A 13,400-nucleotide genomic window follows, 5' to 3' on the forward strand; every position below is an offset into this window, starting at 1 on the left:
GGAGGAAGGGAGGGAGGGAAGGAGGGTGGCAAGAGAGGACAGGAAGGAAGGAAAGAAAAGAAGACAGCTTCTACTCAAGATATTAAAAGGTAGAATAAAATATTTAGTTAATGCAAAATTACAACTTGAATGAGATATCTAAATTCTATCTGAATAGCCTCCCTTTAAACTTGTCATTTTGCCGTTCTTTTATTAGAATACATGTCTTAGTTTTTGACTCAGAAAAAAGTGGTTCTTAAATACCTTATTATTAAATAAGGTGCCTTACAAAGGTCCACAGAAACTGGGAAGTCACATGGCATCTGAACTTATGAAAAGTTCAGTTACTTGCAATCCTAATGCTTGCTTACCCAGCTGTGATCCCTAGGCAGGACAGGAAGTTTCTGTTCAAAAATAATAGAAGGGAATAAATTGATCACTATTTTTCTTAGCTCTAAACACCAGAAATTTCTAAGTCACTGTATTCACACAATTTTTCTAACACTGAAATATCTATTTAATACAATATCAATGCTATATTTTGTCATTCAACCAAAATACACTTTTATTTATCCTCCCCAAAAGCTATGCTTATAATGTACTCATTCAATTAAGTCTTTAAGCCTTCTCTGTGCAAGCACTGTGTCAGGACACGATTTCAGACCTCAAGCATTTATAGCTTAGTGTGAAAGTCAAACTAGAAGATCAAAGGTTACAGTACAGCATGATAGGTATTATGATAGAGGAAGCCAAAAAGAAGGATATTTAATTAAACTAGATTGAGGACACTTTCCAAATCAAGTGAGACTAAGTTATATTTCAAAGAGTGAGTAGGAATCAGACTATGCAGGGAGAAGAGTACCAAATGAGCAAATGGAAAATAGCAGTGCATGAGTTTGCTAGGGTTTCCATAACAAAGTATTACGATACTGATGGCTTAAAGAAGGGAAATTTACTATCTTATAGTTCTGGAGGCTAGAAGTCCAAAATCAAGGTGTCTTCAGGGTTGGTTCCTTCTGAGGGTCATGTGAGAAATATCTGTTCCAGGCTTCTCTTTTTGGCCTGCAGACTCCATCTTCATTGTGCATGTCTTCATACCCTCTCCCTTGTATGCATGCTTCTGTGTCCCGATTTCCCCTTTTTATAAAGACATCTTTCATAATGAATTTGAACCCACCTAGGAGCCTCATTTTAACTTATTTCCTCTGTAAAGATGCTACCTCTGAATAGGGTCACATTCTGAGGTGCCAGGGGTTAGGGCTTCCACACAAATTTTGAGAAGTGTGGGTCTCAACCCATGACAAGCATTAAGTTCTCCTTTCAGGATGGTGGAGTAAAGATATTCCTGTTCCATTCTCCCCAAAATTACCCGAAACAGAGCAGAAAATGAAATATACACAAGCTCTATCTTCAAAAACCAAGAGATCCATATTCACAGAGGAAAATCTACGAAGACAAAGTAGATAAAGAAACAGTAAGTGACTTAGAGAGGAAAAGAGCAAACCTGAAGACTTGCTGGAAGGGGCCAGAGGACACCCACGGGGAGCCAGTTCTCTCCACAGAGCAACATGAGGGCCCAAGAAATGGAGGCATCAGCTGTTGAGGAAGACAGCTGGGTAACAGGCAGGTAAAAGAAAGGAGTTACTAGACAGTCTCAGTAGAAGTCCTTCACCCCCATATACCTGCTCCTGCCTTGAAAATGCTGGTGCTAATTCACCCAACACCAATAGGAAATGAAAAGTGTATTTTCTGGAGAAACTAAACTGGGCATACATGTAAAGACAGCAGCAGTGGACAAATGCCAGGCAGAGAATGAAATGACTCTATAAAGTACTGCATACTGACCAGTGAGCCTCTGAGTCCCTCTCTTTGGAGTTTTCTTCTGCTTCCTGTACTGTTTCTTCTGAGAGATAAGAAATTATATATATATATATATAAAGTAATAAAGAAAAAAGAAGGAGTTTGGAGAATTTTTTTTAAAATCTCCCCTTCTTCCCCCAAAAAAACCCAAATCAGTAAAATATTTAGAAGATAAAGTCAAGAAAATATGCCAAAATATAGAAAAAAGATAGTCAAAGATAACTTACAGGAGAAAATCTCTAAAGTTAGAAGATAAACCTGGGAGGTCTACATTTTGAATAATAGAAATTCCAAAAAGAGAAAATGAAGGGATATAAGTCAAACAGATAACACAAGAAAATCATCTAGAACTAGAGATGAATTTCTAGATTGAAAATCAATTTTAAAAAGACTTTCGGCCGGGCGCGGTGGCTCACGCCTGTAATCCCAGCACTTTGGGAGGCCGAGACGGGCGGATCACGAGTTCAGGAGATCGAGACCATCCTGGCTAACACGGTGAAACCCCGTCTCTACTAAAATACAAAAAACTAGCCGGGCGTGGTAACGGGCGCCTGTAGTCCCAGCTACTCGGGAGGCTGAGGCAGGAGAAGGGCGTGAACCCGGGAGGCGGGGCTTGCAGTGAGCTGAGATCCGGCCACTGCACTCCAGCCTGGGCAACAGAGCCAGACTCCGTCTCAAAAAAAAAAAAAAAAAAAAAAAGACTTTCACACTAAATCACATCATTACAGAATGCCAGAAAAAGAAAAGATGATATTAAAGTATTTTCAGGGGAAACAGAGAAAATCCCCCACATAAAGCCTGAAATTCACATGGCCTTGGATTTCTCAGGAACCAGTACCCAAAGTTAGAAGAGCAATGCCTCAAAATTCTGGAGGAAAAATATGTCCAGTTTGGAATAGTCATCAATAAAAATGCAAGCAAAGTGTGAGAGCTGAATAAAGATAGTTTCAGACATGGAAGGACCTGAACATGTTTACCTTCCACGTGTCTTCTCTTGGGAAGCTACTAAGTAGTATGCTCCACCAAAACAAAGAAATAAAGCAAGAAAATAGAAGAAATGAGGCCCAGAAATCAGAGAACCCAACTTAGGAAAGCAATAAAAGCAATTCCCAAGATAACTTTAAAACAGTGATTCTCAACCTTGGCTGCACATTAGAATCACCCGGGGAGCTTTTTGAAACCCTGAAGCCCAGGCCACAATACAGCAGGCTCTCTGGAGGTGTAACCCAGGTGTCTATGATTTTTAAAGCTCCCTAGGTGAATCCAGTGTGCAGAGGAGGCTGAGAACTATTGTGTTAAAGGAAAGTCCCAGAACAACGGCTGTGCACCAGGCCTACAAACACCCAGGACAGGTTAAAGCAGGAGGAAAGAGGGATCCAGGAGGGAGAGGAAAACAAAAAATCGACAGGTTATCTGACAGGTGTAAGTTGGAAAATTGTTTAGAAATCTGCATCAAGAGGCATTTTGTAGAACAGTCACAAAAGCTGTCAGAAGACCATCAAATGTTCAAAGGAAACTAAGAAAACGCTAAAATAAAATATGTTCAAAGAGTTTTACAGGAAGATATAACCACAGTATACCAACTGGCTTGGCAGTGAGAAAATGTTTATATAGTCATAAAAGGGAAAGCTCAAATTACTGAATAATTATAAGAATGAGAGGAAGAAATGAGTTAATAAGGTCTAAAATTGATTAGTCAAGACATATCAACACATATTAACAGATATTCAGAGCTAACTAAGAAAAGAAACAGGTGGTGGGTTGCATAATGGCCCCCCAAAGATGTCCCAATCCCTGGAATCTGTGAATGTTTATATGACAAAAGGGACTTTCCAGAAATTAAGGATCTTGAAATGAAGAGATTAGCCTGGATGGTCCAGGTGGGCCCATAGTAATCACAAGGGTCATTATAAGAGGAAGCCAAGAAGGTCAGGGAGGGTGCAGAAGGTTGGGTGAGATGGAAGCTAAATTGGAGCAATGCAGCCATGTGCCAAGGGTTTGGGGGGACAGGGGACAGATGCCCCCTGGAGCCTCCAAAAGGAACCATCCCTGTTGATAACCTCATTTTAGCATTTTAAAACTCATTTTTATTACTGATCTCCAGAAGTGTAAGAGAATAAATGTTTGTTCTATTAGGTCACCACATTTGTGGTAATTTGTTACAGCAGCAATGGGAAATGCTAAGTGTTCCAAGTGTTGGGGTGGAAGTGGAATTCAAGTGGAGCAAAGGGACACATAGTAAGTATTTTATTTGACTTCGTAATGAATGAGCATGTGACATGTAGATAAAAATTACAATAACCAACCCGCACTGAGTGCTCACAGTAGTGTGAGAGAGGACAGCTGGAGAGGCACGAGCTAGAGAGCTCGGCCCCTCAGACATCAACATGCACACACATCTCCCATGGATTGTGTTAAATGCAAGCTCTGATTCAGGAGGCCTGCAGTGGGGCCTGAGATTGGTCTGCATTGAAATCTTTGCTCCTAATTTCAAAAGCTTTGCTTCCCCTTGCCTTGCTTGCAAAAGCTTTGCTTCCCCTTACCCCTTTGCAGAAGCAAAGATTTAGACTCGAGGCCAGTCCTGCAGACCCTAGAGGACTAAAAAGAGGCCATTGTAAAGAAAGAGACAGAATCTAGAATTGAAGGAGAGAGGGAGGGACAGAGAGAGGAAAGAGCTTTGTGCCTAAGCTAAGACATTTTGATTTTATCCTTGAAGATATGGGGGACCACTGAATGATTTGGGGAAGTGAAACACCAGTATGAGATTTTTTCACATCGTTATTCTTTGTTGAGGAAGTAGAGGCGTAAGGCCGGGTGCGGTGGCTTGCACCTGTAATCCCAGCACTTTGGGAGGCCAAGGTGGGTGGATCATTTCAGCCCAGGAGTTTGAGATCACCCTGTGCAATGTGGCAAAACCCTGTCTCTACAAAGACTACAAAAGTTAGCAGGGCATGGGGGTGCATGCCTGTGGTCCCAGCTACTCAGGAGGCTGAGGTGGCAGGATGGCTTGAGCCTGGGAGGTGGAGGTTGCAGTGAGCCAGATCACGCTACTGCACTCCAGTCTGGGTGACAGAGTGAGACCCTGTCTACAAAAATTTAAAAAATAAAAGATTAAAAAAAGTGGGGGCATAAAACCAGAGACTAGAAACCATTTCGCATTTAACTAGAAATATGCAGTGATGGTTGCTGAGGGAGGTCTGATGATGCTGGTACTTCTGCCTACCCACACAATACAGAGAACTGCATTAATCCACATGTAAAAGTGAACCCTGGAAATATCTCTTGTCTGAAGTCCTAAGCCAAAAGGAACTTTCTTGTAACCACTAAAGGATTTTTCTTGTAATCTTTTACATTGACATAATTTTCCAGTATTTATTAAATCCCAATCTGCCAACAGCAGATCCACTTTTAAAGGAGAAAAGCACAAGAGGAAAAATCTTAGGAAAGTTACATTAGGTAGTAAAATTAAAGTATTAAAAATATACATATAAATTCTTCCAACTCATCACACCCCATATAGATGGGAATCACATAGCGTTCACATTCTATACGTTGACCATAGCTAAAGTAAACTGCAGGTGTCCTCTTTTTCCAAAGAAATGTTCTGCACAGAAGTGCAAGGTACATATTTGATTTTCCTAAAGCATTAGAAATGGTTCTGCAAAGCATTCTCAGAAGAATTCTATGCATATGGATTAGACAGAATGAGAAGAGTATAATATGGGTAAAAAGTCAATTAAATATATTGAACACTGAAACTGTATTAACAGTTTGGGGTCAAAATTAGAGCAGCTACTGCATGCAGTTTATAAGGAACCATCCTGGGTCCAATCCCACTCCATATTTTCTATTAATAGCTCTGAGGATCCTATGACAAATGCACTAATCAATCCACAGAAAATGCAGCTCTGGGAAACATTGCTAATGCTTTGGACGACAGTATTAAAATTCAGGATGATCCTGTTAAATTGAAGAAATGAGCCAAAATCAATAGAGCAGCACACGCAGTTCTGCCAGGTGTTCCACATCACAGGACACAGGGAGCCCTCAAACGGAAAGGAAGACCAGCCTGGTAGGCGAAAATCCAGTTGGTAAAGCTATCCAACTCCTGTTCTCCCTCTCCCTCCCTCATGGCCACAAGGATATCCAGACGGGTGTTTAGGGCTGCCATCTACACATGATTTAACTCCACTGCCTACAGCTCTCAACTCTTTTCCCCAGAGCCCTGCAGTGAGGGAAGAGATGATGGATTTCCTTTAATATAACTTGTAGGGCCCACACTCACGAATTTAGACTTTAGAACATCACATTAGAAGCAGAAAAAAAAAAAAATAGGAAACAATTAAAGGTTTCTCAGTAGGAGTATAATGACCTCTTCCTAAGGAGTGTCATAATATCTTCCTGACATTTAAAAACACGGTCTCAGGCCGGGCGCGGTGGCTCAAGCCTGTAATCCCAGCACTTTGGGAGGCCGAGACGGGCGGATCACGAGGTCAGGAGATCGAGACCATCCTGGCTAACACGGTGAAACCCCGTCTCTATTAAGAAATACAAAAAACTAGCCGGGCGAGGTGGCGGGCGCCTGTAGTCCCAGCTACTCGGGAGGCTGAGGCCGGAGAATGGCGTGAACCCGGGAGGCAGAGCTTGCAGTGAGCTGAGATCCGGCCACTGCACTCCAGCCTGGGCGACAGAGCGAGACTCCGTCTCAAAAAAAAAAAAAAAAAAACAAAAACACGGTCTCTATTGAGAAAGGGGTAAGGGGAGATAAGATGAGGGTTCTATTGAGAAAGGGGTAAGGGGAGATGAAGATGAGGGTTCTATTGAGAAAGGGGTAAGGGGAGATGAAGATGATGGTTCTATTGAGAAAGCGGTAAGGGGAGATGAAGATAAGGGTTAACAACTGATTTAGCTACCCAAACCCTGAGAAACCTGAGACTTTAAGAAACGTAAATTCATCTTTTCTTTCAGCTACCCTTACCCAGAGTCATCCTTAATAACACTTACTTTCTTGTCCCCAGTTAGCAAGTCAATAACCAAGCCCTGCTGCTTTCACCTTCTAAGCAGTTTTCTGACCTGCACTCTCTTCTCCATCCTCTCCCCTGCTGTCCTGGCTGAAGTCTTCATCATCCTTCACCCAGATTGATACAGAAGCCTTGGGCGGCCTCTCTGCTTCTCTATTCCTTTAGAGCCATCCTTTGCAATGTTACCAATGTGATCCAGAATGAAAACACAAATCCAACCCTGAGATTTCCCTGTTTAAAAATTTTCAATACCTTCAGTACTCACAGAATGAGGTTCAGGTGTTTCAAGGTGGCATGCAAATTTCTGTGGTGGTTTTCTACCAGGAGCACCACGAGCAGGCAGTATGCGGGTATTTCTACATGTCTCATTGGTAAGCACTGTGTGGGGGCATTTCTAGATGTCTCAGTGTCTGGGTGGTGCTACTAGCCCTTCATGCCCAGGGGCTAGGGGTACTAAACATCCTGCAGGACTCAAGACAACTCACACAATGAACTGTCCCATCTGAATTTCCAGAGGTAACACCACTGGGAAAGGGTCCTCTCTGCTCACTTCTATATCCTACTAGCTCACTTTTCTGCACTGCAGCTACATAACTCTTCTTCTGCAACACAAGCCATACTTATTTCTTGCATTTGTACCTTAACTCTTGCTCTATGTATCTTTATTAATTCTGATACCTGGAAAGACTCATCACTTTACTGATTCATAGTTTAAGCTTCTGCTCTGGTGTCATTTCCCAGGAAGCATCTAACACACATGGTCTGACTTAGATGCTTCTTCCTGATAAGACAGTAGTGCTCTCTTATTGTGATATGCTCTGTGCTCAGCAGTTTGCTTTAAAACCAATGGTGTTCTCCTTTACTAAGCTTCACTGGGCAGAAACTGTAGGCACTCAGTAGGCCTTATATAGACCTATGAATTTAAAGAATGGAAGGATGGAAGGATGGATGGATGGATGGATGGATGGATGGATGGGTGGATGGATGGGTAAATGAATGATTGGGTGAGAGGAAGGACTTCTCTGAGGCTGTTTTAGTCCAGGTGCCCATAAAATAATACAAGCATTATTTTAGAGCTCAGGCAACAGTTGAGGTCAAAGTTTTGGATCAGGTCATCTGTCTTTAGTTCCAGCATTCTGTGATGTACAAGTCACTCTATATCCCTAATCTTCGGTCACTAAATACCTCTATAAGATGTGCCAGGCAGCACCCTGCATAGCATTTCACTTACCCATGTTGAGGATTGTGGGCCACAAACAGCACTTTGACAGGCACTTCTGTCTGGCGATTCTACGTTCAGTTTGCTCAAGAACTCAGTGGTTTTGCTACCAGGAACACAAACAGGTGTTAGTGCCTTCACAAAAATATGAATATAATTCTTTATTGTTCCTTTGGATACTAACCTAGATTTATTTGGGTGATGACTAAAATTGTCCTCGGCAGAACAGAAAGTTACGCTGAGAACAAGGTGTAGTAGAAATCAAAACAGAATGCGATTGCAAGATTACATTCTTCAAGAACAATATTTCAAAAATATAAAACTACGTTTATGAAAGGTGAACCTATGACCTCATTTTTTCCACTTTGTGTTACTGACATAAATACAAGTCCTCTCTCAGAGCACATTCCACCGCAGGGGGCCCTAATTTCCTATCTGAACATTTAATGCTTAACACTCAGACTTCGGGGTGGAGCTGTGGAACATTCACGCCCTACAACATCCTGCTTCACACCAGTTTTACATTAAGCCCTTTACCCTCTCATCTCATCTCCCTCATGGCTTTGACCGCTGTCAGGATACACAGACCCTCTAATCCAGCAGCTCTTTTCCATTTATGGATCACAGAGCCCTTTGGGACTCTGAAAGCAAAAGTGGACCCTCTGTTGACACACACACACACACACACACTCCTTTGCATTTTGTTTCAGAGAGGGGAAAAAGCCTCCATAGAGGTTAAAAAGTGCTGCTGATTCTAGATTGCATTTCTAATATCTCTTTTTAGCTCTGAAAAACTGACCTAGAAATGTCCTCAGTTTAAATAAGAAGCTCTCTGTTTTTACCTTAAAAATCCAAACCACCACCCCAATTTCCCCTCTCACTTATGCCAAGCATAGAACACTGGAATTATTTCCTAGCCCTTACCCTCAGTGCTTGGCCCGTTCTGCCTACCCTTGATTAATTTCTACCCCTTTGTCCTTTTCTCACGTAATTTGTGGGATTTTTATCTCTTCATTGCACATTCACAGCCACATACCTCATTGAGCACTGACTTATATTGCACCAGACTTGTGCAGCCTGCTCCCATCTCCCTCCCTCCCTCCAGCTAGCCCTCTGCTTCCCCCTAACATTTTAAGCCCAATGCTAAGATCTGATTCATCAAGTACTTAGGACATGGGCATCAAAGGAAATGCAAAGTATCTGGTAAGAACAAATGGCATCCAGTGTAGGGGGAAAACAAGGAATTAGAAATTAAACAGGTGCCAACATCACTTCAAATAATTACTTAGGTAGAACATGGCATTTGAAAAAGGTCAGAAGCTTGATCTGGGGAAGGAAGAACTAAAAGTGAAGCAACGTACAGAACCCTGAGAAACATAACCCTGAGAAACATTCAGCAGTTGAAACGAGCAGCCTTTCCATTCGTCTTGGATTACTTATCTTGCCTAGAAAAGACAAGGAGACTAATGAAGTCGCAGGGTCTGGAAGCTGCCCTACTGTCTGGGGCTTTATGAAGTCATCAGTCAAAAGCATAAAAAGAAGAGTGATGCCAGAAGTTTGGATGAGATCTCTGAATATCCTGAGTGCAGACCATAGGAGAAAGCAGTGAAAAAGAAACACTGTGACAAGCAAGGAGGAAACTTCAGACCAAGTCGACAGGCAGCCCCTCAGTTTACTGACTGCTGCATCTTACCTGCCAACACCAAGCACAAAGCTGTCTGCATAACTAGCCTCTAGCTGTGGCCCTTGTGCCAATTATCACTACCCCACTCATGCTGCAGGATATAAAGCAGAGTGACAGGCCACAGGACTGCCAGAGGAATACAGGTAGGGGCCTGCAGAGGATGTGGATTACTGTCAAGTGATCAACTATACAAAGGAATTCCCATTTTACTACACTAACTCGTATTTTTCTACTATTAGCATTAGTCCCTGGTATATAATAAAATTTCCATATATTGGTTGAACTGAAGTGGGATCCCTGTAGGTAACTGTGGTTATATTTAATAAAAGTAAGATGTAGAACCTGTTTGAGGGGCAAATGAAGGAAAACCAACCTTGTGGGAAGTCCAACTGGACTAAGAACCCTGGACTCTAGCACTATTTTCACCTTGCCCTTCGGGTTTCTTGGTATTATCACTACTGTGACTCTGCAGCCTGTTGGAGAGGGGTGGTTCTCTTCCACTTTGTCACTCTGATCCAAGCATAAAAGACTTCTTCCTCTATTCTCCATAGTACAAAATAAAATTTACTCATGTCCAACTTAGGATTTTTAAGGATCCTTCCTGCTCATTCTTACGTTGATTTCTATGGCATATCCTGAAAGGTCTCTTCAAGAAAATCTTGCCTCAACAGAATACAGTTGTAGCAGAGACTGCTAAATGGTCATGAAAATTTACATTCTCCTCTTCTGGCCACACAACTTGGCTACATTTCCTAGCCTCCCTTGCAGCTAAGGTTGGCTATATGATCGAGTCTTGACCATTGGAATGTGAGAAGTGATGAATGCCACGTCCAGTACTAACTTATTAGAAAATTCCCACGCATGTGCCTCCATACGTTGTTCTCCTGGGTGGAACAGAGACAGCCCTCAAGGAAATGTTGGAAGTTGTGCATTGAAGGTGGTGGAGTCTCTATCAGTTTTGGTTCCTAAATACCTGAGTGGAGGAGGCTGCCTTTCAAATTATGATACAATGATATTTTAAAAAGCAGTCTATGCTTTTTGCGAATTCACTTATAGGTAGTAAAATTAGAAGCACTTGCCAAGTGAGAAGAGCAGCTCCTGGCATCCAGGAATTGATCTGATGCTCACGTCTAAATCTCAGTGTTATTATAAACTGATCTGATCCGACACTGAAGTTAAGCCTTGTTCCACTGTTGGATGTAAGTAGTTACACAGAATATCCACTTCACACAAGGTCATCATGCAATCCACAAAGTACCAAACATCATCTCCTCTAAGTGAATGACTGCTACTTCTTCACTAATTACAGCTTCATAGTCACTCTAGGTCCTTCCCATAGGAAAGATTTACTGAGATACCCAATCATAAAATTGTCCCCACAGTCTGATGGCGTCCAATCCAGAGTAACTCCCTGCCTCCGTAGACCTCCCCAAAATTACCCAACCAAAACACAAATCCTGTAGTAGGGTCTTTCTAACACTTTCTCACTGAGATAACTCACCATTCCCTATGGTATGCATTTTCCTTTGCTGCAATGAGTAATAAACCCAACTTGTTCAACTACAGGTATGTTCCTGGTAGGTTTTGGTTAAAGCACATTGACAAATGTTACATACCAGGACAGTGATTATTGCTAGGGAAAGACAGAGAAGGAAAGGATGAGGGTGGAGGGATAGCTGTCTTTGTAATATTTATTTTTTTAATTAACCGAATATAAGTAATATCTTAACAATACGGCCTTAGTGGTTGATACATATTTTCTGTGTGTTTGAAATGTTTCTCAAATAAAAAGGGAAAAAAACCCACACAGACTATGGTGGTGTTTACTAGGGAGACTTGGCAGGTCCCATTCCAGATTTCATAGAACAATAGTTTCCAGAATGCCAGTGGGAAGACCAGTGTGGCACTGGCTACATGAGAATCACCTGCGGTGCTTCCTAGAAATTACTGGACTTAAGCCTTTGACTCTAATTCAGCACGTCTGGAGTGGGATCCGGGAATCTGCGTTTCTTAAAAGCACCCCTGGTGATGGTAAGAACTACTACAGTAGTACAGATGGATATTCAATGTGCATAATTATCTTAAGTCTACATGATTCTGACTTATGAATAATTCATGTTATATAACACATTTGGAAATAAAACCTCAGTGTGTCTTAGGAACTGTATAATCTAATAATGCATTCTACATGTACTTTGCAATAGCTTCACAAACCTGAACTTTGCCACCATGAGGTTTAGGTAAGTAATCATTCGTACAGGCACGCATATATTCATGCAGGCAACAAATATTTCCTGAGTCTCTGCCATGTGCTTAGCAATATGGGTTGTAGGACAATCTAAAGAAGTATTATTTTGCTCGAGTCAGTTTCACATAACTGGGTATGAGCAAATGACATTCACACACCTACAAGCAGTCACAGAGCCTATGTAAGTAAGAGAGTGAGAGAAAATCTATTGGGATACACAAAACCTGTTTAAGAGATCACAAGAACAAGATTTATAAAACAAAACATGAAAGTGAGTAGTAATGCTGGGAGAACTTTGTACTTAATCAAAGTAATCAACCTATTACATAAACTTTAAGGAATTCTTTCCCTTCATTTATCTGGTCTTTAATAATTTAATTTTAGTTGCACAACTAATACATAAATACGAGTCAGAAAATAGAATAGAAATTAGATAAAAATATAAAGAAAAAAGTGAAGGTCCTATTTAACATCTCTGTCAACCTGACTCCTTTCCCCAAAGGACATCATGAATTGTCAAGTATGTATCCTGATTATTTTCTATTAATTGATAAATATCTATTTAAAATTACATACAAATGAACAGTGATTTACCTTGGGGGAGGGTAATTAGGATAAGGCAGAGAAGGCCGGCTGTTCTCTAAAATGTGTTTCTCTGCTTCCTGGATATATAGCTAGACTACATTTCCCAGCTCCCACACAATTAGATGTGACCTAGGAGCATATATCTGCATTCTAGTCAATGAAATGTGAGTAAATGTATGGGCCAGGCTGAAGTGATCCACATCAATAACCTCTCACAGGAGTCTTAATACTCTTTCCTCCTTCTAACTGATGATGGTGGGCTTGCAAGGCATTTGCAAAAGATAGTAGAGTCACCCTTTGCCTGAAGCTTTTAATGCCAGGGGGCAAAAGCTAACCCGACTCAAACATCAGCCCAGGATCATTCCACAAGAAAGATATAAACCTCTTGTTCTTTAAGTCACCGAAATTTTGGTGTTTACGTTTTTTAACTACAGCTTTTCCTACCCTAACAGATTTTTTTCTTTAAGTGGGATACTATATTTTGTTCTGAAAATAGATTTTTGTCATCTAACCACATCTTCGAGATTTTTCCATATTTACAAATATATATCTTATTCCTTTTGGCAGCTGACTGGCATTTTATGATATGGATATAATACATGTAACATTCTTATGGATGGATATTTATGGTTTTTTCCAGTGAGCATCCTGGTATATACATCTTGTTCAAATACATAAATACTTTTCCAGGATATAAACCTAGAAGTAGAATTTTATTCTAATATAGGTTCACATAAATAGATATACAAATTTTTGTTTTTGTTTTTTGAGACAGGGTCTCACACTGTTGCCTAGGCTGGACAG

The 13,400-nt window shown here is 41.1% G+C and overlaps 1 protein-coding gene across 15 annotated transcripts in view; it reads right to left on the reverse strand.

The window, feature by feature from the left end:
- The window catches only part of EPSTI1 (epithelial stromal interaction 1), a 308,217-nt gene that overhangs the window by 227,959 nt on the left and 66,858 nt on the right, over positions 1 to 13,400 (reverse strand). For 9 of the 15 annotated variants that reach the window (XM_031655815.1, XM_031655810.1, XM_031655809.1 and 6 more), the window contains 2 exons: positions 8,092 to 8,185; positions 1,484 to 1,591 (listed from right to left, as the gene is read on the reverse strand). The exons of 1 other annotated variant lie outside the window; for it this stretch is intronic. In XM_031655815.1, coding sequence (XP_031511675.1) covers positions 1,484 to 1,591; positions 8,092 to 8,185 — 202 coding nt within the window. Of the gene's footprint in view, positions 1 to 350; positions 384 to 1,483; positions 1,592 to 8,091; positions 8,186 to 13,400 lie in introns of all 15 variants that reach the window. 5 more of the 15 variants (XM_031655819.1, XM_031655817.1, XM_031655821.1 and 2 more) reach the window with 2 other exon arrangements.

This window comes from Papio anubis, chromosome 15, assembly GCF_008728515.1.
Source record: "Papio anubis isolate 15944 chromosome 15, Panubis1.0, whole genome shotgun sequence".
Taxonomy (NCBI): domain Eukaryota; kingdom Metazoa; phylum Chordata; class Mammalia; order Primates; family Cercopithecidae; genus Papio; species Papio anubis.